The 27,637-nt window shown below is 40.3% G+C and overlaps 1 protein-coding gene across 1 annotated transcript in view; it reads left to right on the plus strand.

Annotated features, from left to right (window-relative positions):
- Nucleotides 1-27,637, plus strand: part of LOC116780039 (guanine nucleotide-binding protein G(q) subunit alpha) — a 207,879-nt gene that overhangs the window by 32,372 nt on the left and 147,870 nt on the right. The window contains exon 2 of the mRNA XM_032674548.1: nt 15,922-16,106. Within this exon, the coding sequence (XP_032530439.1) occupies nt 15,922-16,106 (185 nt within the window). The remainder of the gene's footprint in view (nt 1-15,921; nt 16,107-27,637) is intronic.

Genomic DNA, 27,637 nt, shown 5'->3' on the forward strand with positions numbered 1-27,637 from the left:
TGAGGAGAAACAGGGGGAACCTTGCGCAGGTACTGCACCTCCATGAAAGAGGAGAAGGAAGATTCGGAGCGCACAGAGGTTTGGCGTTCCAGGGTTGGGGGGGAGGGGTTGGGGGGGGGGATTATCGTAGTGTGTCAAGCGGGCCATGGTGGTCCGCCGACTAGCAGGAGGGAGAGTGGCACAATCCCATATGTAATGTCGCAGGTGAGTAGTGTGCCTGAAGATATGTGGAAACACAGTGGGGGTTGGATAAGGTCAGGGTGGATAGTAGGTTCTTTTAGAATAATGGGGGGGCCCCGCCAGGTTGGAGCCAATAAAAGGCACCCCTGCCTGGATGGGTACTGGGGTCAGAATGTTTGCTTTGTTTGTTCTGTCTGTCTGGTTTTGGTTCTCCTGTGACTACTGCCCAGGCTCGGCATGTTCTGGATATACTTGCTTTGCTCTGTTACATCCTGAAACGGTGGACAGGACAAAGGGTTGTCCCTGGGTACCTCCTCCAGTTTATTTATAGGTAGGTGATAATAAAGCAGGAAATGAAAGACTTGCTCAAGGCGTTCTAATAGGAACATAGTCTCCGTTCCCCTGTGTGGTTGCAAACTGTATGGTACATGCCTCCAGTAGGGTCGCCCATGCCAGACAGATCAAAACCGTAGGACCAGATTTAATACATTCTTGGGCAGGATGAGCTCTTTAGCCTCCTGGCAGTCATCCTAGGAGAAGGACAACTCCAATCCCAAACCCGGGCAGATGGAGCTCGCTTAGCCCTGTAAGGCCGTCCATCTAAGAGAAGGTCACTCTAATCAAACCTGCGTCCTGAGGACCTCACTGCCACCGTCCAAGCTCGCTCGACCCTGGCAGATGAACCTCAGGATTAAAGGGTGGGTTCAGTTCCGCGCACACTGTGTCTCACCTAAAAAATCCACTGCGCAGGCTTGAAGGCTTTACCCACGTGCAAAAAGTCCTGTAGCAACGGGCGAGGGTCGAAACGGCAGGTGAAAGGTGCACTGGGAGCCGCAGACCCAACCCTGCATGCAGGCGGTTCAGGATATTGGTCATTTGAGACTGACCGGAGATGACAGTCTCTTGGGGCAGCACCCTGAACGACCAAGCAGCCTTTTCAAGGACAGCACTGCTTGCTCCACTCCGAGAGGGGCCTAGAAAAGGTGGCCTAAACAAAGCTCATCTCCACTTTCACCCGGTTGGTTAACCGCAGACCAACGGGCATCTTCCTCCAATGCGGTCGCACAAAGAGCAAAAGACAAAGGCATGCACCTGCCTCCAAAGGTGTACCTAAATTAACTCTAGCATGTTGGAATATCAGAACCATGCTCGATTATGCGGGTAGCGGACGTCCTGAGCGTCGATCTGCCCTAATTGCCATGAGCTGACTCGTCTCAACATCGACATCGCCGCTCTCAGCGAAGTTCGCCTTCATGAAGAAGGCAGCCTCAGAGAACATGGTGCGGTTACACACTCTTTTGGTCAGGCAAGCCCAGAACCGAAAAACACCTCTCAGGAGTCGGCTTCATGATCAAAAACTCCATTGTTCCTAAACCGAAAATCTGCCGACAGGTCACTCTGACCGCATTATCTCCCTACGCCTTCCGCTAAACAACAAGCAATATGTTGTCATCTTTAGTATATATGCCCCAACTCTCCAAGCTGACCCTGCTGAAAAAGATAAATTTACACTGACCTGCACCTCCTTACCCAAAGGTTCCTGCAGACGATAATATCCTTGGTGATTTCAACGCCAGAGTAGGCAAGAATTTTGAAGCCTGGAAAGGAGTATTAGGCAAGCATGGTGTTGGAAACTGCAACGACAATGGTCGACTTCTACTAGAATTCTGTGCAGAGCAACAACTCACCATCACTAATACTATCTTTCAGCAGAAAGATAGTCTGAGACAACCTGGATTGCACCCCCGTTCTAAGCATTGGCACCTCATGATTATGTCTTAGTGCGACAGAGAGATGCCGCGATGTCCTCCATACCCGCGTGATGCCCAGCGCAGAATGCCAAACAGACCATTGGCTGTGCGCTGTAAACTCAATTTTAAGCTCAATTTCAAACCAAAGAGGGGCAACATCCCAAGGAGAAGACTCCAAGTTAACAATCTCCAATCAGCCACAGTAAGAGACAGTTTCCAGGCAAACCTTCAACTAGGCTCGAAACATTCCCACAGATTCCTCTCCTGAAACAATCTGGCTTCATATTAAAAACAGCATCCTGCATTCCTCTGAAGAATCCTTAGGGTTCTCCCTCAAGAAGAACAAGGACTGGTTTGACGGAAAACAACCAAGAAATCCAAGACTTGTGAGGAAGAAGAGAAACCGTCCACCAAGCACACCTTGCACTACCATCCTGTCACGCAAGAAAAAACAGCCTTTCGTCTCGCATGCAGCAAGCTCCAGCAGAAACTTCGCGACATCCAGAACAAGTGGTGGATCGATCTAGCTGAAAAAACTCAATATGCGCAGATACAGGTGATCACAAAGGTTTCTATGAGGCCTTGAAAACAGCATACGGACCTACATACCAGGTCCAAAGCCCTCTACTCAGTGCTGATGGTCAAACCCTTCTAACAGATTAAAACCTCCATTCTGAATCGATGGTCTGAACACTTTCAGACTCTTTTCAGTACCAGCCGTGTAGTCCAAGATTCAGCAATTCAGTCCATCACACAACAACCAGTAAAATATGAATTGGATACAGCTCCCCACTTTAGAAGAACCCTCAAGGCCATACAGCAGGTAAAAATCAGCAAGGCAGCTGGGGTTGATGGAATTCCACCTGAAGTCTGGAACATGGGGGCCTTGCACTCCACACCAAATTTCACGAGTTTGTGGTGCGCTGCTGGGAGCTCGGTGAACTACCATCAGACCTTCGTGATGCTGTCATCATCACTTTGTATAAGAAGAAAGGTACTAAATCAGATTGCTCAAACTACTGTGGTATTACTCTGCTCTCCATTGCTGGCAAAATCCTGGCAAGGAATACTCTTGAACAGACTAATACCCACTATAGCAGAAGGAATTCTACCTGAAGTCAATGTGGTTTCAGAACCAACAGGAGCAACCACAGACATGGTATTTGTCCTCAGACAACTGCAAGAGAAGTGTAGGGAACAGAACAAAGGTCTCTATGTAACCTTTGTTGACCTCACCAAGGCTTTGATACTGTGAGTTAGAAAGGTCTGTGGCAGATTTTTGGAACATTTAGGTTGTCCTCCAAGTTCCTTAAATGATCATCTACTCCATGAGGATCCGCACGGCCAAGTCAGATATGGCAACACACTTCTGAGCCCTTTTTAATTAAGAATGGTGTTGAAACAAGGTTGCGTTCTCGCTCCTACCCTATTCACCATCTTCTTTTAGCATGATGCTCCAAAGGGTCCACAGCAGACCTCGATAATCAGGACGGCATTACATTCGATACCGTACTGATGGAAGTCTATTCAATCTAAGGCGACTGAAGGCCCACACCAAGACCTTAACCATCTTTCCGGGAGCTGCTTTATGCTGATGACGCTGCCCTTGTTGCCCACACAGAAGCAGCTCTGCAGCGTTTAACATCCTGCTTTGCAGATGCTGCTGGTTCTTTGGGCTGGAAGTCAGCTTAAGAAGACAGAGGGTCCTCCATCAACCTGCACCTCAGGAAGTCTTCCATCATCCCACATCACCATTGGTCAATCGAGCTCAATCAGTCCAACAGTTTAATTACCTTGGTAGCCTCATCTCCTCAGATGGTAAGATCGACGGAGAGAGAGAGACAACAGGTTAGCTAAGGCATATAATGCTTTTGGAAAACTCCACAAGAGAGTATGGCGTAATAAACACTTAAAGAAAAGCACCAAGATCAGTGTTTACAAAGCCATAGTCTTGTCTACTCTCCTATACGGTTCCGAATCATGGGTCATCTACCGCCACCATCTGCGTCTCCTAGAACGCTTCCATTAGCGCTGCCTCCGTACAATCCTTAACATCCACTGGTCAGATTTTTGTGACCAATACATCTGTACTAGAGCAAGCAGTTGTCACTAGTATTGAGGCCATGTTACTGAGAACGCAACTGCGATGGGCAGGGCACGTCTCAAGGATGAAGGACCACCGCCTCCCTAAGATCCTGCTCTATGGTGAACTTGCCACTGGCTGCCGCATGAGAGGAGCCCCGAAGAAAAGATTCAAGGACTCCCTGAAAACCATCTCAGCCTTGGCCATATTGATCACCATAACTGGTCTACTCTGGCCTCCAATCGGGACGGCCTGGAGACATACCATCTATAACGCAGTTGTCTCCTTTGAGAACTCACGCAGGATCACTCTCGAGGAAAAAAGGCAACCCAGAAAGAACCGTATCTTGCAAAATACACCATCTAAGGAGTCTTTCTGCTGCGCCTTTTGCAATCGGATATGTCTATCACGTATTGGCCTCATAAGCCACCAGCGTGCCTGCAGCAAATGTGGATAGTGCCTTCCCAAATCTTCGTTCGCGAAGCTAGCCATGAATAGGGAGCAGTTATTTATTAATCTATCCATTTTTGGTTGATATTTTATGTGTGTGTTTATAAACTCTATAAAAACATTACAAAAGAAATTATAAAACTTTTTGAGGAGTTGCTGATTGGTATATACAAGGTTACATAATCAAATCTAAATAAATATGTACTTTAGGCATATAACAAGTTGCTAGGTAATTATAAAAGAAGAAGCAGCTTTTCTTTGCTGTTTATTAATATAATAATAAATAAACCCACACCAACCCAGTGGTTGGGGGTCCCAACAACCAAATCCGTTATTGGAAGCGAACAGCATCTTTTATATGCACTTTAAAACAACCACCATGGGACTTGCCACTGCCCATGTGTATTAGAGTACATTTTGGGACTACATCTCCCAGGGTGCCTCATCCGGCATCCCTAAACATGTTCCCCACATTTCTTGAAGAGAATGTCGGGAGTATTAGAACCATTAGTTTTGATTTGTCTGAAAAGGCCAGAAGCTGTTTTTCTTTTAGTTACTGAATTAGCTCAGCTGAGCAGGTGGACAGAATGGAGCTGAATACAAGCTAGTGTGGCTGAATGGGCACTACAGGTGAATGCTGTCCGCATAATGTGATGCTCTGTTGTGCTGCTAATAAGAAGAAATGGAATATTATGCTGTTCTTTTCAACCATAGGAAAGCAGTACTTTAAATGACATTCGTATGTTAATACACTGTGCTGTTATGAATGCAAATGCAAGATGAAGTGACCAGATGTTTGACTGATAAAATCTGCCCCCTTTGTCCCTGGTATCTTCTAATCTCATGTTCTTAGTGATCCAATAAAAGCTTCTGTCCTTCCCTTCCCCCAAGATTAAATTTTGTTTTGTTTTAATTTATCTTCATGAGTAAATACTGCATCTGAAAATGACATTGCATTTCAGTAATCATGTAGTTAGCACCAAAATACCTATATGGTATAGTGCATAAGGCTAGCAAGGATGTCCTCCAAGAACTTAGCTATTCAATTTGCTTTCTCTTTTTATTTTTTTTCTTTAATAAAAAACACAGGTTTCTTTGTGTGTGTTGTGCTGGTTTAAAGGTAAACCAGCAGGGGAAATGAACTCAACTAAAAAGAGAGATTATAAGTCAGAATAACAATTTAATAAAATAATACAATAAGTACGATTATACAGACAAACAATTGGTTTTAACCCACAAAAACCAAATATATAACCCAGCACCCTGGGGCATGAACAGAGTGGTGTTCTTTGGCCCCCTTGAGTCCAAAGTAAAAGGAGAGGGGAAAAAACCTGTTGGTGAGAGTGCTGTTGCAGTTGGTCAAGAGTGGTGATTGCAGTCTGGTCGAGAGTGATGGTTGCAGTCTGGTTGAAAAGTGGTGGTTGCAGTCCAGTCGAGAGTGGTGGTCTGCAGTCTGGTTGAGAGCGGTGGTCTGCAGTTTTCCTCTGGATCCCACGAGTGGTTAAAAAAGTCCCAAAACTCCAAGATATACATCTTCCAAGTTCAGGCAGGAATGCTTAGTACCTCCTCAGGGTGTTGGGGGGGGTTCCTTAATGGGTGTGAGGACAAAAGCAACCTCCTATCTTGCAGGCCTCTTAACACCTAGTTTATAGCCTGAGGAGTCAGGCTCTATGTGCAGATAGTGTAAATGGTTCATTGATAACAGTTTCAGGGAAATGACATGGAAGGCTATAGAATACACAGTTTTGGGTTACACCCATCCAGTGATGAACTGGTCCCAGTTGTTCTAACTAGGACAGTGTGTAGAATCTAATTATTATTTTGATTATAAACTTGTTCTTTGATAATATTACCCTTGACCTGTTTTCTTAAATCTACAGAGTACCAGTGGTATATTTGTATCTATAAAGTCTTCATCACTCTGTGTCTATCTACACACGTGAAAGTATACACATAGGTATATTGATATTAAAATATACAAGGAACATGATTAAAACATGAATTTCTTTAATGACTTCTTCTAATGACCTGTCTTCCTAGATTTGAAATGGTTGAAATTAGACTTGGGAGTCTCTCCTGAGAATATAGAAGTTGTATTGTTCCTGTCCAGCAAGAGGTCTGGTTGGCTCTGATTAATCTGTATGGGAACATGACCAGCTTCCATAGGGAGTGCTGGTGAAGGGGAGTTGGCCAGGTTCCCCCCTCTCCTTGTTGGTAGACAAAGTCTGTAGAGGAGCTAGTTTTCTTTGAGAGGGGCTTCTTGCAATGGTTGTGAAGATGTAGAAGTGCAAGAAGACAGCAAAAAATAAATTGTTGGTGACTCTCCAAGGGAAATAGACATTAAAAAGCACTCTCAAGTTAAGGATAACCCACTGTAAGCCACAGGAAACGTGTTACAATATTTGGAACTGGGCTTCCCTCTGTTGCCAGCATGGATTTCTCTGTATGCACACATGTGGGTGAGTGGGTGTTCTGAGAAACAGATAAAACTATGTGACCCTATAAATTCAGGACCAAGAGGGAGTACAAATTCAACATTTGAGTCCTTCTGATTATGTGAGAGACAAAAATAAATGTGAGTAGTGTTTTCATTGTCTCATTTACCATGTCAGAGCTCCTTATTGTGAACTTTCATCTAGTTTGGTCTATGCATACTCACTGGGGGAGAAAGGATGAAGAAATAGTTTTAAAGAACAGGTCTTTTGGGGACATAGCTTCTCAACATTTATTAATATCCTGTGAGAAACTTTCAATTTGAACAGTGGTTTTAGTAAGGAAGAACTATGTTTTGTGCATAGCCAGAAAGCAACAGTTGCACACTTGGAGCATTAATGTGAAGGGAAAGAGGGAAAGGATTTCACAATGCTTTCTCAAGGTTGATAATTGGAAAGTTTTTATACTCTTTAGCCTTACCCTCCCACCTCCCTCCAGTTACCTCTTTTTCTATCCTCTGTTGGAGGTTATGACTGGAATTATCCATATGGTTACTAGGTAAAGTTTCCTCTATTTGTGTGTTTTCTTTATTATTTTATTTTATTTTATTTTATGCAAGAGTGGTTTTGTTTGTTCCTTATCAAATGACTAATACACCTCTTCTTCCCCCCCCTCAAAGTTTAATTGTGTAATCACATGTAACAATACTGAGGCGAATCTCAGACAACACAGTAGCCAGGATGAGAGTATATGGGAGTGAGATGAATGCTCTTTTAAGAAACATCCATGAGTAACCTTGAAACTAGGTAGGTGTAGGTCTAGATAGTTACTGTTTGTTCAGTCTTCTTAATAAGAAAGAGGAGCGTGAAGAAGTTCTATACACTGGTACAAGGAAAAAGGGTTAAATATGAGAAGGAAATATTTATTGAAAGACAATATTTAACTTACATTGTTAAGATAGTATTATGTTTATGGCACTCTCAAGGTGTATTCTCTTTGAAAACCAATAAGGATACACAATGTGTAATAAATATTGTAAGGTATATTATTTTAAAATTCATGTTATCCATGAGGATTCAAGTTGGTGGAAGGCTTTGATTGCAAGACCATGGACTTGTATTTTTGTGTTTGTTTGTGGTTTGTTTGAAGGAAGAATTACTTTATCATTTTAGTACAAGTGCTATGTTTGAGCCTTGAAAGAATCCTTCTTTCAGGTGTAGTTCTGACTGAGTAAATGGAAGTTATGGGCAATGGAAACTATAAGACAAGCATCTAAATACTAATATTTGATATATGATAGCTTTAGGTTTCTAACGTAAGTTGATATATTGAGTATATTATATAGCACAATGAGATCCCAAATAGCTGCATGGGAGAAATGTGTTTAATCTATCATGTTAGAATAACCAGCTTGATCTGCATTTATGTTTTGTACCATCTAAACCCATATGATAATGTTCTTTCTTTTGCATGACTAAACAACATATAAAAAGGTTCAAAATCAAAGTATCAGTTACCAGCAGATTGAGGGAGGTGATTCTCCCCTTCTACTCCACTCTTGTGTGATCCCTACCTGGAGTACTGCACCAAGTTCTGGGGTCCCCAGCACAAGAAAGACATGGACTTGTTGGAACGGGTCCAGAAGAGTGCCACAAAAATGATCAGAGGGCTGGAGCACCTCTCTGAAGGAAAAGCTGAGAGAGTTGGGGTTGTTCAGCCTGGAGAAGGCTCTGAGGAGACCTTATCACAGTCTTTCAATATATAAAGGGGGCTTATAAGAAAAACAGAGACTTTTTACCAGTGCCTGTAGTGATGGGATTTCACAGATTTCACAGAATATTCTGAGTTGTAAAGGACCCACAAGGATCATCGAGTCCAACTCTTACAGGAATGGTCCATACAGGGATCGAAACCATGACCTTGGTGTTATTAACACCAATGGTTTTAAACTTAAAGAACATAAATATAGTTTAGATATTAGGAAGAAATTCTTTACTGTGAGGGTGGTGAGACACTGACTGTCCAGAGAAGTTGTGGATGGCCCCTCCCTGGAAGTATTCAAGACCAGGTTGGATGGGGCTTTGAGCAACCGCCAGGGGGGTTGTAACTAGATGTTCTTTAAGGTCCCTTCCAACTCAAACCATTCTATGATTCTATGAAATATAGGCAAAAACCTAGAATTTGAGTGAATCTCTCTTCTGGAAACAGTGGTCAAAAATTTGTGAGGGGAAAAAAACATGAAAGCACTAATAAGTACTTGCTGTTCTCAGTCTCTCATTTAAGATAATGATATTTAATAATATAGGAAATGTTGCTTGACATAAATACTGAACTGTAACAGAAGCATAACTATTCCTATCACTTCTGTTTTCAGTAAAGAGATGTTTATGCGGACTTTGGTATGATAAAGCAAATAATTTTTAAAGCATTTATACATTCTAAGAAACAAAATACTCTGCAGTAAACTTTGATTTCCTGGATGAAGGCCCTTAATACAAGTGGGAGGTCAAGAGTTAATGTTACTCTGTCAAAAAAGACTTTACAAATGTAAAATATGTGAAATATTAACTCCCCCTTTGGAAAGTGTACTTTTATCTTTTTGTACTTCAGTTTTTAACATATTAAAAATTAACAAATTGCATAACATATCAGGTTTTAATTTGCATTTCTGATGTATACAACCATACATCAAGTATACTTTCCAGATAGTGCTTATTTAAAATATCAAATAGAAAATCGAGCACCAAATATTTTATCTACAGTTTCTGAAAGAAAAATGTACAAAGTTGTATTTCTGTGGTAAATGTGTGGGTTTGTTTTTTTCCTAGATATGTTTTTGTACATGATAATAATACTAGAAAACATCAAGAGATCCAGACTCATCTTTTCCATTTATAATCACTGAAATTTCATTCAGTGGAGAAAAATGTTAATCCGTGGGACTGGAGAGGGAGGACAGGACAAATTAGGAGGAACTGTTGATTCCCTCGAGGGTAGAGAGGCCTTAGAGAGAGAACTTGATAGATTAGAGTGCTGGGCAATCTCCAACCTTGTGAAATTCAAGAACAACAAATGCTGGATTCTGCACCTGAGACAGTGTAATCTTAGGTGTAAGTATAGATTGGGGGTCCAGAGGCTGGAGTGCAACCCTGCAGAAAGGGATCTGGGGGTTTTGGCTGATGGTAGGTTCAATATGAGTCAACAATGTGCCCTGGTGGTCAAAAGGGTCAACTGTGTCCTGGGGTGCATTAAGCATAGTATAGCTAACTGATCGAAAGAAGTACTGGTCCCACCATACTCAGGACTGGTGCAGCCTCACCTTGAGTACTGTGTGCAGTTTTGGGGTCCACAATATAAGGAGGGCAACAAAGATGGTGAAAGGCCTCAACGGGATGAATTATGAGGAGCAGTTGAGGATACTTAGGTTTGTTCAGTTTAGAGAAGAGGAAACTGTGGGGTGACCTCATTGCTGTCTACAACTTCCTCAAGGGAGGCAGCAGAGGAGAGGTACTGAACTATTCTCTGTTGTGTCTGGTGACAGGACATGAGGGAATGGTTTAAAACTGCATTGGGGAAATTCAGATTAGATATTAGGAAATAATTCTTCACTGAGAGGGTGGCCAAGCACTGGAACAAGTTCCCCAGGGAAGTGGTCATGGCCCCAAGCCTGTTGGTGTTCAAGAAGTGTTTGGACAGTGCTCTTAGGTTAACATTTAGGTTGCCCTATGTAGAGTCAGGAGTTGGACTCTATGAGAGAAAAAAGAACAGGTAAGGATTCATGAGCTGAGATAGGAGTTGGGAGAGGTCACTAATTACCTTCACGGGCAAAACAGACTCAGAGTGGGGATAGTACTTAAATTTGTTACTAACAGGATCAGAGACAAAGAGTGAGAAATAAAACAGTCTTAAAAACACCTTCCCCCCACCCCTCCTTCCTTCTGTGTTCTTCCTCCTCCCCTCCAGCGGTACAGGGGGACGGGGAAATGGGGGTTACGGTCAGTTGTTTCTGCTGCTGCTCAGGGAGAGGAGTCCTTCCCCTGTTCCCGTGGGGTCCCTCCCACAGGAGACAGTCCTTGATGGACCTCTCCAGTGTGAGTCTGTCCCACGGGCAACAGTTCTTCTCAAACTGCTGTCCCGTGGGTCACTCCTCCATGGGGTGCAGTGCTTCACGAATGAGCTGTACCGGCATGGGTTCCCCACAGGGGCCACAAGTCCTACATGGGGAAAACCTGTTCCAGTGTGGGCTTCCCTCTCCACAGGTTGCAGGTCTCTGGCAGAACCCTGCTCCATCTTGGGCCTCCCATAGGGTCACAGCCTCCTTCATGCATCCACCTGCTCCAGCATGGGCTCCTCCATGGGCTGCAGGTGGACAGCCTGCTCCACCATGGTCTGCACCACAGGCCGCAGGGGCCTCAGCTCTGGCGCCTGGAGCACCTCCTCCCCCTCCTGCACTGACTTTGGTGTCTACCTTGTTGTTCTCATATTCTCACTCTGTTCTTCCCTGACTGTAATTCTTTCTGCGTCACAACCTTCTGTTCTTAAATATGTTATCACAGAGGTGTTACTATTGCTCCTGATTGGCTTGGCCTTGGCCAGCGGCAGGAAGTCCATCCTGGAGCCGGCTGGCATTGGTTCCACTGGACAAGGGAAACTTCTAGCAGCTTCTAACAGAAGCCACCCCTGTAGCCCCCCCGCTACCAAAACCCAGCCACAGAAACCCACTACAGTTGGTTAGAGCATGGTGCTAATAATGCCAAGGTTGTGGGTTTGATTCCCATACGGGTCATTCACTTTAGAGTTGGACTCAATGATCCTCGTGGGTACCTTCCAACTCAGAATATTCTGTAATAAAAGAAACACTCTGTGATCTACCACCTCTCTGGACATTTTTTAAATTCCTCCAAGGATGGTGACTCAACCACTTCCATGGGCAGCCTATTCCAATGCTTGATAACCCTTTTGGTGAAGAATTTCTTTCTAATATCCAACTTGAACCTCCCCTGTCACAACTTGAGGCCATTTCTTCTCATCCTATCACCTGCTACTTGGGAAAAGAGACTGACACCAACTTTACTACAATCTCCTTTCAGGTAGTTGTAGAGAGTGATAAGGTCTCCCCTGAGCCTCCTTTTCTCAAGACTAAGCAACCCCAGCTCCCTCAACCGCTCCTCATAAGACTTGTGCTCTAGACCCTTCATCAGCTTTGTTGTGCCTCTTTGGACACTCTCCAGTACCTTGATGTCTTTCTTGTAGGGAGGGGTCCAAATCTGAACACAGTATTTGACGTGTGACCTCACCAGTGATGAGTACAGGGGGGCAGGCGATCCACTTTCCTAGTCCTGCTGACCACACTATTTCCGAAACAGACCAGGATGCCATTGACCTTTTTGCCCACCTGGGCACTCTACTGGCTCATGTTCCAGTTGACTGTCCATCACCCTCAGGTCCTTTTCCACTGGGCAGCTTTCCAACCACTCTTCCCAAGCCTATAACGTCTATGGAATTGTTATGACTGAAGTGCAGGATATGTGACACTCCATGCAGTTAAGGAGGGCTGGAAATGTTTTCTTTAGTGTTGCTTCTGGTTTAACCACAAGATCAGTCTGTGGGAAGAAACAGGATGGTTTATTGAGCATTGACCTAAGAAGGGACAGACTTGAGAAAGCACAGAGAAAGGACATTTTTATATATGTATGTCTAGTATTATATTTTCTTTTGTGTGGTTATATAAAAAAAAACATTGACTCCAGTTCTGTTCCCTTACAGACGTCTAGAAAAGCTGAAAATAGGAGTAAAAATAGTTTTAATTCAGCACCATTGAATCACAATTTTTGCAAATTTTAGTATGCCTTTTGATCTCCAAATACAGTTTATTATCTGCCTTAGGTTGACAAAACCTTAGTACAGTGCCACCCAATTAAAGAATCACAAAGAATCACCAACTCCTTTGGGTTTATTTTCTTGTTTGTCTATATATTGCAATTTTTTATAGACTCACAGAGTAAATATTCTGAAGTACTGTTTTCTCTAATGTAATGCAGATGGCTTTATCAGCATGTTTTCTTTTCAATTGTGTATGATTTTAATTGGTACCTAAACTCCCACTAAAGAATTACAAGCTTCAAGTTTTACTTATTTTTAAAACCAAGTAGATGATACAAACATGTTCTTACCATCTCAGTGGTTATATTTTTATTTGTTACTACCCGGCCCAGAAAGGGGGGGGAGGGTAACCCAGGTTCTTATTAATAAATCCCTTGGGGTGGATTAGAGTGAAATGAGACTAAATAATTGGTGTTTGAAAACATATATATGTAGGGTTTATTTTAGAACAATTTTGTTTCAAAGGTAAACAGGTATGTTGCCATTTTGGGTGTTATCATCTATATCTCTCATCTATAGCAGTATGGCATAAAGATAACCTTTAGGGAAAATGCATAAGGGAGAGAAAGAAAAGACAGGATAAGGGTAAGGGAGAGTAAGGGAAAGAAAAGATGAGAGTGGAAAAATGTATATAGTCACCGCCCATGGGGTCCAGCAATGGAACTTGGTAGTTGCAGCTTCCATATCTGATTTTCTTATGTATTAGTTAAAACAAAGTTTTTAATAAGAGTTAATCCTGTCAAAATGCATACCATATACTATTCTGTGCTTTATGGATTCATATTGAACAGACTCTTGTACTAAATGTGGGACATATCTTGCAGGAAAAAATGGAAAATATTACAGAATTATTAAGGCAATGTGCAATATGGTGCTTTATTTCACTTCATATATATAAGAACTTGACTCCATTGTGTAGGTTTCAGAAAACGGGGAAAAACTGGGATCTGAGGGTAGCCTGAAACATTTTTTTTTTTTTTAACATGCAGTAGTTCTACATTGCCTGAGTCTGTAATTTTATAAACTCTTGAAAAAAAGAAATGTTCTCTCCCCTCTGGTAGATTACATCCTGGTGGCCGGTTAATGCCCTGCAGAGATGGTCTGTATATTTGGTGCTTTGCTCTTGATCACAGCAGTCTGGGGATCATAGTGAAGGCTGATTGTAGAAGCAGGTTTGGTCTAACCTTTCAACTCTGGAGAAGTTTCATTGCAGCAACCACCATTTGTGTTTCCACAAAAAAAGTAAAATAGGTCTGTATATAACATTGCGCTTGATTTTCTAGGAATGTGTGTGTAAGGAAGACTTGTGTTAAAAGTTTGGTCTATACATGGGGGAGATGGGGCTGAAGGTTTCAAAACAAAGTCCACAGTGTCACGGTCTGTTTGGATCTCAAATTTTCAGGACAACATACTCTGTGATTTAAACTTTATATCATGGTCTCAAGAAATACAAATGGGCTCAATCCCCTTTTGACCAGACTACTCTATCATGTGAATTCACTTATTCACCATTGAAGTCATAAGGTTTCATAACTTATAACCCATAACTCTTAATATCATGTACCTATGAGCAAAAGAAAAGAATTAGTTACCTAACCGACAGTGAGAGTGCTCATCCTTTCTCTTCTATCATGGTGCGGGCGTCTCCTGTATCACACAGGGAAACATGAAAGCCTCAGCAGTCCAGTTGCTGTTGGAACCACTTAAAAAGATTTTTGGGTAAGCTTGTGTTTTATACTCTCCAGTTTGGAGATTTGGTCTATACTATTTCCATAATTTAGCAGATTCTGAGGAGACTGCCAGACAAAAGATAATGGCTGAAGGAGACAACAATTTGCAGGTGATAATGGTTGTATATTGACCCTTTAGCTCTTTCTGACCACCTATCCTCTGCCTACCTGGTGCTTTGGCTTTGACCTAATGGTGCTGCTCCTAGCATACATCAGGCCTCAGCAGGAGCTGCCTTAGCCAAAAAATTAAGCAGGAGTTGAATGAACAGTCATGCATAGTAAAGACAAAATCTTTTAGGGACTTCAAGGTTATATTTTGTGGTGTACTACCTGAAGTACTTAAGAGTTGCAAGCACAGAATCATGCTTTAGCCTTGCATTGCACTGCTTGTGAAATACACTACTCTGAAACGCCTAAAATATCATGTAAAACATAAGGCTTTCTTTGTCCTAGGAGCCAAGTATGAAGCCTGAAAGCTTTATAAAAATGATCAAAATAAAATCTAGGTTGAAAGGCTAAGAAGTACTGCACACAGGTAAATGCATTACATTTCTTAGGGAGCTAAGAAGCTAGGTGAACATACAGCATTCTGTGCAACTGTTTGCTTTAAATTTCAATTCCTCCTTATAAGTTATTCATATGATTTGTTTGCTTAGATGAGCTCTCCTAATCACAGAGAGAATGAATTGGGCCAAAGGAAAAATGCTGTGTGATATATTTTGTGCGAAATTCCAAACAAGCAAATCTTAACTTTAAATTGTTAAACATGCAGAATGTTAACTTATTTGTACTTTGTGTAAAGTACAAAGATGCAAAGAAATTTAAAGAAAGTAATGACTCCCCATTAACAAATATGAGCCAAATTTTACTTAAAGCTGATTTTATATATTTCTGAGGTTGAAGTTTGCACAACTGTAATTGTTATATTATTTGTCTTTCTAACAAATTTATGTATTGGCTGTATATTGCTGCTTAACATAATGTCCTGAAAGTTGGCCAAGTAAGCTAATTTTTTTTCTTACTCTTAATTTTTGTGATAGAACATCTCATAGAAATTCCCTATAGTTGAGAACTATATCTTCAGGAATGGAAATTTATGTTTATAATTTTAAATACACAGTGGCGTATTCTAGATTTTTTTAGAGTATATTTTGTTTTAGTTATTAGTTTAGTTAGTAACTCATTGCTATCTTTTTTATTTCTACTTCTATTTTGTCTTCAAAATAAGAGTTTCAATTCGTTGTTGCTTCAGTTGTTACTGTGTTACTGCTGTTTTGATATTGAACTGATCCTTGTAGCAAGCACCATAACCACTTGACAGTGTTCTGCCCTGCACTGAACAAACTGTCTGCTTTGTGCAGAAGTCATGTTTGTGTCCAGTGGCTGAAGTATATTCTTATTTGTCTTGCAGGCACAGGAGAGAGTGGCAAAAGCACGTTCATCAAACAGATGAGAATCATTCATGGATCAGGTTACTCTGATGAAGACAAAAGGGGGTTTACAAAACTGGTGTACCAGAATATATTTACAGCAATGCAGGCCATGATCAGAGCCATGGATACCCTCAAAATCCCATACAAGTACGAACATAATAAGGTGAGATTTTTGTTTATTTCCATAGCTGAAACTTTTCCTCTTTTGTCTTTAGGAAATGTACTGAAGGTCTCTAAAAATTATAAATCACATACGAAAAGGGCTTCTTCCAGTCCTGCCTCTAGTTCTCTGCCCTTTGCACTGCTCTGACAACACAGGTGCTGTTCTTAACAAGAATGTCTGAAGGGTTTGTTATAGCAAGCAGGCTGGTGTTTGCCTGTGACAGAGTTGCTTTGAATCCCTTCTTTCACTTCTTTAATTCTCGTGTGCATCAGAGTTCATAAAATGTATGCCTTGTCTGGGGCAAGTAATACTGTGAAAAGAACTGTTATGATTAAGGTATTTTCATACTAATTAAGTTTGTTTCAGGTTGATGACTTTGCAGTTTTCTTCATGTGACCAATAGGGCAGAGTTTAAATTTGGCTTGTTTTGTTTTAGTTAACCTTGTTACCTAATTTGTATACAGTGTAACAATAGATTGCATTTCCATGTTTTGCAAATTTGGAGTTTTTCTTTAATATTTTCAAAATGTAACTTATGTGCCAAGTAGTTTACTTGAAGATGTTCCTCTATTTTTAGATATTATTTTCTTTAATAAACTATGACCCTTTTTTTGAGAACATATGCTCTCAGTATGTATTGTTGGCTGTACAAGTAGATAAATGAGCACTCTTGGGGTGTGCATGTGTTCTTAGCATCTTACCTCCAGTCCTTATCCAGCTTTAGCTATGTTTTTTCCTCTCCTCCCAACTCATGTTCTGACCAGAGCACAGTTAAGTAATTTTTCTGGTTTGTACCAGTACTACTCAAGGTTTTCCATTAATAATATGTGGGAAAAAAAATAAATTATTGGAAAAATAGGTAGGAATATCTGCTTGTGTGTGAGTATATTATGAAATAAAACTTTTGATACAAGGCCTTAGAATAAGCAAGTTCTTTTGAAAGTGATGAGATCATTGAAACTTAGAGAAAATGCATTTAAAGCATTTTGTAAGGTTTATCTTTGATTAACCTAACTTCTTTCAGGTTTTGTTCCATTTAGAAATTTTCCATTCAAAATGAAAAGTGTAACAGGTATAACTAGTATTAACAAGGAAATTTGCATATGTATTTCAGCTCCATGTTTTTGCTGTACACAAAGCACTGAATTTCCTAACAAGTTGATTTGAAAACTTAGTTGTGAAGCACACATTTTTTTTTCAAAATCAGTATTGACAGTCACTTTGCTGTAGTATATGAAAGTCCTAATCATAAATCAGTAAATTATTTTCTTGTATTATACTGTAAAATATATATTCTACAGTTATTGTTCAAATTGAGTGTTGAATGTATATAGGCTGTTTTTATATAGTTGTAGTGAATTAGTTAGATGTGACATAGCTGTATACGTGTGGCCAGACCTTTCTAATTAGAGCTATTCACTTTCTCTCTATCAAAATAACTTCATTTAAAGTACGTGAATCTATCTTTGCACTCAGCTCCTTCACAAGCATTTCCATCAGTTCTAGCTGTGGAGTAAAGTACAACTTGCGAAAGTGTCCAAGTTCTATATACAATTCCTTTAAAAACTTGGGGATTCTTTTAATTCAGGGAAATTAAAAATGCAAACTTGTCTCTCCCCCTCCCCCTCTTTTTTTCCTCCATTGAAGGTAAACTCATTAGCCTTGCAACCTAAAAAACACAGGAAGGGCACTTCCTTTTAATTTGAATCTCATATCAGAAAATTCAACCTCTGGAGAGAATATCTCAAAGTTTGAGTAACAACATATTTTTAGCACAGTACTCATCTTGCACAATAACTTAGGAAACTACAGCTCTGCTGGTTTAAAAGTAAACCAGTAGGAGAAATGAACCCAATTTAAGAGAGATTACAAGTCAGAGTTACAATTTACTACAAAGAGTACAATAAATACAATGATACAGAGAAAACTGGTTTTAACCCACGAAGACATGTATAATCCAGCACCCTGGGACAAGAACAGAACAGTGTGCATTAACCCCTGTGCTGAGCACCACATGATCTCCCTGGGTGCAAAGTAAAAGGAAAGGAAACCTGTTGGTTAGGATAATGATCACAATTCCATTGAAGTAATGATCGCAGTCTTGTCGAGAGTGGCAGTCACAGTCCTGTTGGAGTTCTGGTCCTTCTCTGGATCCCATGAGTGGTACCAGAAGTCCCCAAACCCGAAGATTATATATGCTCAGGTTCAGGTGGGAATGTCCACTACCTCCCCCAGGGCTGGGAGTTTTACAGTGGGTGATTTAACTCTGTGAGTCATGGAATATTCTTAGAATCTTTGATGCTCTAGGTTGTTTCAGCGGCCTATTTTATGCCAGTCCATTATGGACCGTTAGCAGAGGTGACCCCTCAGGCTGGGTGTGAAGGTGCCAATGATTCCCAAGAGGGAAATTATCACAGCTGAGTCACTGATGTGAAGACAGAGAAACACTCCCCTGCCTTGCAGGGTTTCTTTAACACCCAGTTTGTAGCCTGAGGAGTCAGGTGTGCCCTGGGCAGCTGTTGCAAACAATCCATTTATTAACAGTCCATCAGAAATGACATGGAGGGTGTAGAATACACAGTTTTGGTTATACCCACATAATGATAAACTGGTCCCAGCCCCTGTAACTAGGACAACAGCTCGAGGTGATGTTTGTGTGACTAAGCCTAAAGAAAAGAGAGTGAAGTGACGCTCATCAAATTCAAAAAATCCAGTTAAGTAGACAGTTGGGATCTTTGTACAGTGTAAAAAAAAATGACATCCAGGTTGGATTATTTTAATATCATCAGTGTAGGAAGAGGCATGTTTTAAGTTAAGGAAGTTAGTTCTTCCAGTGTTGTGTTGGCGTCATATAATTAAAGAGGTTGAGTCTGAAATTCATTGTCCTATATTATAATGATCTAGGATCTTTGAAATATTTATTATCAGAATAGTGAAAGTCAATGGAGAAATGTAAACATTACTGTTTACATTGTAATGTATTAGAACTGAAAATAAAGCATTGTATTGTGATAAACAAAGTCTTGAGTTTCTATAAGTTTTTGAATAAGAGTTTATTATATGGTAGAAGCAAGCAGCCGGCTGGGTGACAGAAATGGGGACCAGTTTCCCAAATCTGCACACCTACTACAGGGTACATTTAGTATTTATCTTAACTACTTCATGCATATTAACTTATTGATTCGTGATTTTTGATTTTTATAATATTAATTTTGTATATTTTGTCTTAGTTATTGTATACAGTAATAGAGTCAAAAGTTTCTAAAATGTCTTTAAGTTTCCATTTGTTGGTTTATGTCTTAATTTTATTTTAAATTTTCTGTTGGCGATGTTGTCTATGCAGATCTTGGCATTTTCTTGACTTTGGTGTAATGTATTTAAGGAAGTTGCTTTTTTTAATTTTGATTGCAGTTCGTGTAATTAGCATCACTTGATATAGATTTTTCACTTTGGCTCCAGGGGTTCACTTGTAAAAGATCTAACATATATATAATCTCCAGGTATAACATTATGAATTGGCCTCTCGAGGTTACAAGCTTGTTTCGAGGATTAGCTCTTTAACATTTTTAAGTTGCCTTTTATAAATGTACTATGTAATTTTTAATAGTACTTTTATCATGTTTCTGGCTAGATTAGTTTGACAAGGATACGCCTCAGGTCAACCTACAAAAGTGTCAGTGAGAACAAGTAAATATCTATACCCCTCTTTTTCTGGGTAGTTCTAAAAATCGATTTACCATTCCTGTCTTGGATAATTATTTTTTTCTATTTGTCTTAGTTGAATTTTGCTATGCGTCTCCTGTCTCACAATGGTATAGAGATTTCATGTTACTATATTTTGGCTTAGATATTTGTATAGAGCTTCTGCTCCTAACGTATTTTCTTGTGTTCTGTTAAGTGCTCATAAAATAGAAGAGGATATTACTAACCCTGTGGTGTCTTGGTCCATTTGTTTTTCTTCTATTTTTCCTCTTAAATTCTGGATTAACTTTCAGTCTTCTTTAGAGTATCTAGACTCTGTCTTTGACTACTGAATTTGAATTTTACCGTCAGGGATCAAATATTGGATTTTACTTTTTTCTGCTTTTACTGCCCTTTTTGCCTCCAATCATCCATGGCATTTCTTCTTTCATGGTCAGTAACACCCCTTTTTTTCTGGTGAGGTTTTCAATGCATAATAGTAACTTTTCTGGCAACTGAAGTGTTATAATCTCTGGTTTTCGAGTTAAGGTATTGACGGGGAGGGCTCTTGCCTTTATTACTTCTAGCTTTACGTCCTCTTTTCTAGACGAAATTTTTTTCTCTGTGAACCAGAAGTTTTTAACATCTTTTAGGGATTCTTCTTTCAAGTCTGGTCGGCTGGAGTACGTTGCTCTTATTGTCTCTAAGCAGTCATGTGCAACTGTATTTTTAGTGACTTCTTGAAGAAAAAACTGGATTGACAATATTAGTGATTATTTTGTTCAATCAGTGTGGTTTGGTATTTCAGAAAGTGCTGAGGTGAAAGCCAATGATTTAAATCAAGGGCTGGAGCCCTCATCAGTTTTGTTTTAGCTTATGAAAAGTTTTATCAGTTTTTTTACCCCAAGTGAGTATGTTGGACTCACCTTTATGAGTTCACACAGGGGCTTTACCAGAAGTCCATAGTTGTAGATCTATAAACGACATCATTCGGTCATTCTGAGTAATGTTTGGAGCTCTTCCTTTTTCTATGGCCAGGGAGTCTGGCAGATAGTTTCTTTCTTTGCTGTTTCTAGGGTTCGTTGTCTTGCAGCGATTTTGTAATCGAGGTAGGAGACTTGTTGTATAGCTACTTGAGTTTTCTGTGGAGAGACTCAGTACTCAATTGATCTGAGACAGTTTAGTATGTTAACAGTTCATTCAATACATATTATTTTGGACTTTCTTTCTCCTGCAAGGATTTTCTCATTTAAAAGCGAATAGTGATTAACTTTCAGGGGTCCAGGGCAGGCAGAAGAAAGCATCTTTTAGATCCAGGACAGTAAACTATTTTAGCTCTGGTGTTAATTTAGTCAGCAGTGTATATGGATTTGCTACTATGGGGTGCAAACCTTTAGTTATCTTATTTATTGTTCTAAGATCTTGCACTATCTTATACTTCTCATCAGGTTTCTTTACTGGTAAGATGGGAGTCGTAAGTCTCTTCCCAGTAAACAAACTGGTGAGTTTGGCATGTATAAGAATCTGTGGATTTCAAATTGCTTTCCTAATTTGTATTTTAAAGGTTTCAAGAAATGAGCTTTTTCTGTTTGACTCGTGGCTCCCCTTATCGATACAAAACTTACAGCAGTGGGTACTAAAGTTTGATTAATGCTTAAAATGCAGCTCTTGTATTTATTAGAATTTTGCTTCCTGATTTTTGTTCTTTTAGCCTTTTTGTATTGGGGATCTTGGGGCTATTCACAGTCTTTTAGGACTCAGCACAGCCCCTTAGGATTCAGTCTAGCCCTCCCTTCCCCCCGGGTACAAAGGAGTTAATAAATTTACTCCTTGTTCCCCTTTCCCCAGGATAGTTGTAGTAATCAGGAAGTATAAAAGGTTGTTAAACTGTCAGGACAGAATATTTACAAATCAGAAGATAACAAAAGACAAATATAATAGTCATGGTATTATCCAGTGTTTTGATAGTATTATTCAAAATTTCAGTCCGATTTTGTACATGCATCACTTTTTGGAGATTGGTATTTGTTCATTTTTGCACAAAAATCTTTTTCATCCATACCACCTCCAGTCCTAGTTTTGGTGTCTTTGCTTGGTTACCAGGTCTGTCTGCTGAAATGAACTTTTTATAAATAGTTAATTTCCAATATATTGCCAACCCATATCGAGAGTAAAGCAGTGGTTCCCCTTCTTATTTCACTACAGCCCCCCCTTTCTCGTGTTAGCTTGTTTAATGGGTGAGGGGAGGGGTCACAGCAGTGGTTCCTCCAGGGGAGAGTAGGTTGCCCTCAGTAACCGAAATAACTGTCTTGCCAATTACTGTAAAAGCGGTGACTCCCCTCCTCCCCTGTTTCAAAAACATGATTTTCAACACAGAATATTCATTAAAACTATTTTCATGTACATTTCCTAAGACAACGAACAATCTGGCATTGTTTCAGGTTTGTGAGGATCTCTAAAAGTGCCAAACTTGAGACACAGGTAAGCAAAATAATCCATTTTATAACTCGTGAACACATACCAACTCCTCTAAAATCAAATGTTTAAAAGTAAAAACTTCACAACGCTTTCTTTTACTACATTGACAAACACAACCACAGACTCACTACAGCAGGGCTTCCAACACAGCATAAATGAATCACTTTCTCTCCCCCTCCTCCTCTCTCTTTATCACTGTTCAAGACCTTCTCCAATTTTAACTGCAAATATGGGTGAAGACATTCAACTGCATATATATACATACTTTTAGGACCTGGTGTTTGTTGTTCTAAAGGACAAAATATATTACAGAAATAACTTTCCTCTTCTCAAGTCACCAAAATTAAAGTTATAGACTCCCTTGTCCTGCTCCTGCAGGACACCTCTTCAGTTTCCCCCCTTCCCCCCTCCTCCCGCTCGGGGAAGACAGAGCAGCAGTAGCCAAGAGCCGAAGCTAGCAGTTCACTCTGCGACGCCTCTGGGGTGTGTGTCGGGAGGGGACGTCGACTCTGCGATGGCACACAGTGCCCTCAGTTCGTATGCCAGGGCAAGGCAGATTACTCAGCACGGGCAGGCCACCAGTAGCCGGGCTGAGGAGGGGTCTGGCGTTGGTGAGTGCGGGGGGGCACTGGCAGTGTGAGCTCACTCCCTACAGAGATCTGTTTATCACAGGGTTTGGGGCACTGCTCGGACAGGTTGCTAGGCTGATCCCAGCGTGTTTCGTGGGCTGATAGTGCAAAAGGGAAGGTCTAGTCGTTCTCTCCAGTGCTTGAAATACACTGCTAAATTTAAACTTGTTTTTCGAGAGGTATTGTGAATTTTTTCTCTTTGTTCTAATCACTCTGATTGTAGTTTTACTGGCTTTATAATTTTGGGGAACTTTGGTTATATATTTTCGATTAGATTCAGTCTTTACTATGAATTTATATTTTTCACCTTGAGGTTTTAATTCAGTTTTGTCAAGAGCTGGTTACAGTGTGTTATTCTTGGAAAATAGAGCTCTTGACACTTTTAATCTCATTTATTTTATTCAAATAGTTTCAAGTCTCTGTGTCTTTTCAGACAATTTCTTCTTAGAAGACCTTTTCTTTTACAATAAAAACATTTTACTACCTGGAATCTTGAAACAATTTGTTGGGGTCTACTCATATATACTTTTTGTGCTTCTCTCAGTAAGTCTTTGAGCTCCCCCTTTTCCCATCCATCTAATTTTTTTAGTTCTCTTTTAATATCACTCCAGGCATAATTTATAAAGTGGACTTTCAACAATATTAGGCCAGCTGGTGTATCAGGACTAATGCCTAAATATTGCTGTAAATTTTTCTTTAGTCTTTCTAACCAGGTAATAGGGGTTTTAATTTTTTCTTGCTGTTCTTTAAATGCCTTTTTGACATTTTTCTCATGGGGAACAGCCTTTTTGGTTCTTTGGGTCAAGGAAGTACAGTACTCAGTCAGGGCTGAGTTACATTCCCAATCGAGTCCTAAGAATTTGTTTAATTGTTCAGCTACTCCCAAGAGGTCTTCTAGTAGTTTCCCTATTTCTTTCGTTGTTTTTAAACTTTTGTCTTCTTCATCAGAGCTTTCCTGATCTACTAAAAAGGCTCTGACCTTTCTTAGGGCTGTCTGTTTTTTTCTTTGGGCTTTAGTTCTTTTGGGACTTTCATACCCCTGATTTAACAGGGCCGTGAGGTTTACAGCCGAGGGAAGTTGTGGAGAGGGAGGGGGAGTATTTCTTGGGGCTGTGGGAACTATAACTGAGAGAGTTAGTAAACGATAAGAAGGGTTATAGGGGAGAGGTAAGCTACCTAATAGTTCCCATTTCGCTTCTTTTGTTCTCTTTTCTGTTGGCCTTTCTTTGGTTAACTTACCAATACTCTCAATATCTTCCCAATTTTATATCATTACCCCCAAAGGACTGGTTGGGGTAATATCAAGCAATGCCTGCTTGGGCAATGCCTGCTTGCTCCCTTTCATTTTGGGGCTACCTTTCTTACTGAATCCTTGCCCCATAGTTTTCCGAGGTCCCTTATAGAATCTCTCCACCCACTCTCTGGAATCCCTTCTAAACTCTCCCCACTGACACAAAGGTCCCTCCTTAAGACTTTTCCACCGACCCCAGAGGTCCAATCACCAATTCTCTTGCTTCGCCCGGTCACTGACTGTTCCGTTCGCACGGAGACAGAAACACAGTTAAAAGGGCTACCGAAACCGCTTCGCATCAAAGCTACGTCTCATTCACTCATTCACTCTGACCTCTTTTATCCACCCAACAAGGGAATACTCAGTCCCTTGTTCTTCCCTGGGTCTTCATGCACGAGAATTATGAGCCCTTTTGCTGCAGCATTCTGGGAGCAATCCTTGCTTTTACCATATAACCATATAACGTGTTACTCCGGTCCTGTGGAAAATTAGACCCAAAATAGGCTGCTGAATTCAGCGGGGACCCCCCTGTTTCGAGTGCTAATTAACCCAACAGGGCTCAGAGAACATCACGTCGCAGTCACCAATTGTGATAAACAAAGTCTCGAGTTTCTATAAGTTTTTGAATAGGAGTTTATTATACGGTAAAAGCAAGTAGCTGGCTGGGTGACAGAAATGGGGACCAGTTTCCCAAATCTGCACACCTACTACAGGGTACATTTAGTATTTATCTTAGCTACTTCATGCATATTAATTATATCATATACATATACATTCTACAGGTTTTTGCTAAGTATTTAATATATGGGGTTTCTTACAGCTAAAGCTAAAAGGGTTATCTCTACAACCGGTCATAATTCATGCATTCTTGGACAAACAAGCACCTAAAAAAACCATATTTTATTTTATAGGATAGTAGGGAGGTTTAGGGCCCCTTGACCTTGTAAGGGTCTGTTTTATTTCTTTATGTGGGTGTAATTAAGTTTTACAATCTGTTTGTTTTATTTTGATGTAATCACTCATTTGTTTCACGAATCACAATTATTTATTTATCACAGTATCATACTTCTTTCATCACACTTTTCATCACACTTTTTTGTCTTATCAATTTCAAAATATGAGCTCTGCTGAGGTTTAAGATAATTGGTGAGAGTTATCTCTTCTTTCAGGGATGTGACATAGGAAATGGTGACTTACAGACTGGGTTTTTAGTTTCCCTTTGAGTAAACTGTTACTGTCTTTTGATTTTTTTAAATCAGTGCTATAGGTTTACTTGTTCTAAAAAACCAAGCAGGGAATTTTTCTTTCCCTGCCTCACTGTAAAAGAAAGATGTTGAATGGGGGAGAGTGGTTTGCCTTGGGCGATTGATCTACACAAAAGAACTAACTAGTAGGTCTGCATTCCAAGCTGATGGCCGTCCTAAGTCTGTGGGGAGGGGTGATGAGTTTTTTCTTCTCTCCTCTGAAACTGGAACACTTGAAAACTGGGGTACTTTTACCTTAACTCAGGCAAGGTGTGTGTTGGAAAGGTTCCGTGGTCATTTTGTTCTTGGCCTAGTCATCTGGTTGTTTTCTGGCCCCGGTTTGCCTGCGCCCTGTTCTGCCCCCAGCCCAGATCTGCTCGGATTTCATTGGAGAGACTTGACCCATTGCAGAGGAACTTTTTGGGGAGGAGGTTACCCTTTCCCTCCTCTGCTCCTGTGTTTGACAACAGTTTGTGCCGATCAATGAAAGGGGGGAAATCCAGCCACAGCCAGTGTGAGTTTTCGTGGGAAGAACCCCTTTTTCACCTTTTCCCCTTCCCCTTCTCGGTGGGGGGGGAAATCTCCATTGTCAGCTTCTGCACACCAGGGCTCCACACGGCAACCGCCAGAGCCCAACAGTGCCCCCTGCTGACCACCACATAGCAACTGCAGGCTCTGTACCTCCAGTGATCCAACAGCACCCCCTGCCGATCGTGGTTAGAATTGCGCCAAAGGACAGGAAGTATCAAACTGTTTCCTTTTTGAAGGGGATTTTTTTTTTTTGGGTACAGGATTATTGTTTGATTGTTCTTGTGTTCTTTTGTTGTTCTGCCAATACACATATATCCTTTAATAAAGGGCTGTTATTTTTTCTTTCTCCATACTTCCTCAATTGGAACCTCTTACTTTTGCATTTACAATTGCTTAGAGAGAGGAGTTCAGTCTACCTCATAACTCATCCTCAGTAAAACATTTCAGTCTCATTAAACTGAGACAATCAGAAATTTTGAAGTTTTTATATGCATCTTCAGTTTTGGAAAGCAGTTTATAAAATACAGAAAAGCCTTAGGTGTTGTTTTTTTTTGGTCCTGTTTTTTACAGAAATGGACTTAAGGTAATTCTCAAAATTGCATGTCTACAAAGTTTTTGTGAATGTACAATAGTAACTCACGTGCAACCACTGACATTCAAATTCAATTTTTAAAAATCTAAGATATAGATATATATTTTAAATTATTTTTAAAAACTGTCCTTTTAGAAATCTGACCTGTGTATTTATGTTCCTGTCAATCCTTTCAAATTCTGAGTTAAAACATTAATTTTTTTATCTTCTGACATTCCCGATGTTATCCATAGTGGTTTAGAAGTCATTGCTCCAGGTAATGTAGTCCCTCATTTCTCCTTTTCTATCTTTTTTCATGTCTAATGTTCCTGAAGGATGGTTTTTTATTTTTTCTCTCCTGTTGTTACAGAAGTTTTACTAAATAAATGTACTACTGTACTAAAGAACTGCTACCACTTTAACCCATTATTGTTCCCTTTCAATGTAATTTCTCTAAGACAGTTGCCTCTTCTTACAGACTGTCAGGAAGATGTCACTCAACAGTGGATATCAGGCAGGAAATCTTATTTGAATTCATGTCCATAATTTCCCATGAGACTTCTTAAATATTTTTAGCAAGATACCTAATGTAAGATAGTAACAGAACAAGTTACAAGAAACTATAGAGACTGAAAACGTAAAATCACATCTTATTGTAGAGCAAGAATTTTGCTGTAAGTTTAAAGTGGTTCCATTGCTGAAGTTGTTTCTTTATTTAAACCTATTTCCCTATAGGGAATGTTTAAAAATTAAAATAAGTAGGTATCGGAAAATGGTTTTTAAAGTCCAAAATTTTACTGAAATTGTCTTTGAGACCTAGTTTACAGTCCCCTGTCCCCTGTCCCCATCCCTCTGTCCCGTCCCGTCCCCCCCCCCCCCCCCCCGTTGAATGAACCTACTGTAACAAACAGCAGATTTGACTGTAAGTAAGACATCAGGATCAGGTATGGAGTCAAATTACATAAATTCTCATCTCAGGTAGACAATCTGGAATCTTAAATGCTTTGGATGTCTTCAGTGAAATTTCATGTTGAACAACATAGTAGTAATTTCACATAACTTTTTTTCTCCCTGGTTAATGTAGGTGTAAAGTCTAAACATTAGAG

This window comes from Chiroxiphia lanceolata, chromosome W, assembly GCF_009829145.1.
Source record: "Chiroxiphia lanceolata isolate bChiLan1 chromosome W, bChiLan1.pri, whole genome shotgun sequence".
Taxonomy (NCBI): domain Eukaryota; kingdom Metazoa; phylum Chordata; class Aves; order Passeriformes; family Pipridae; genus Chiroxiphia; species Chiroxiphia lanceolata.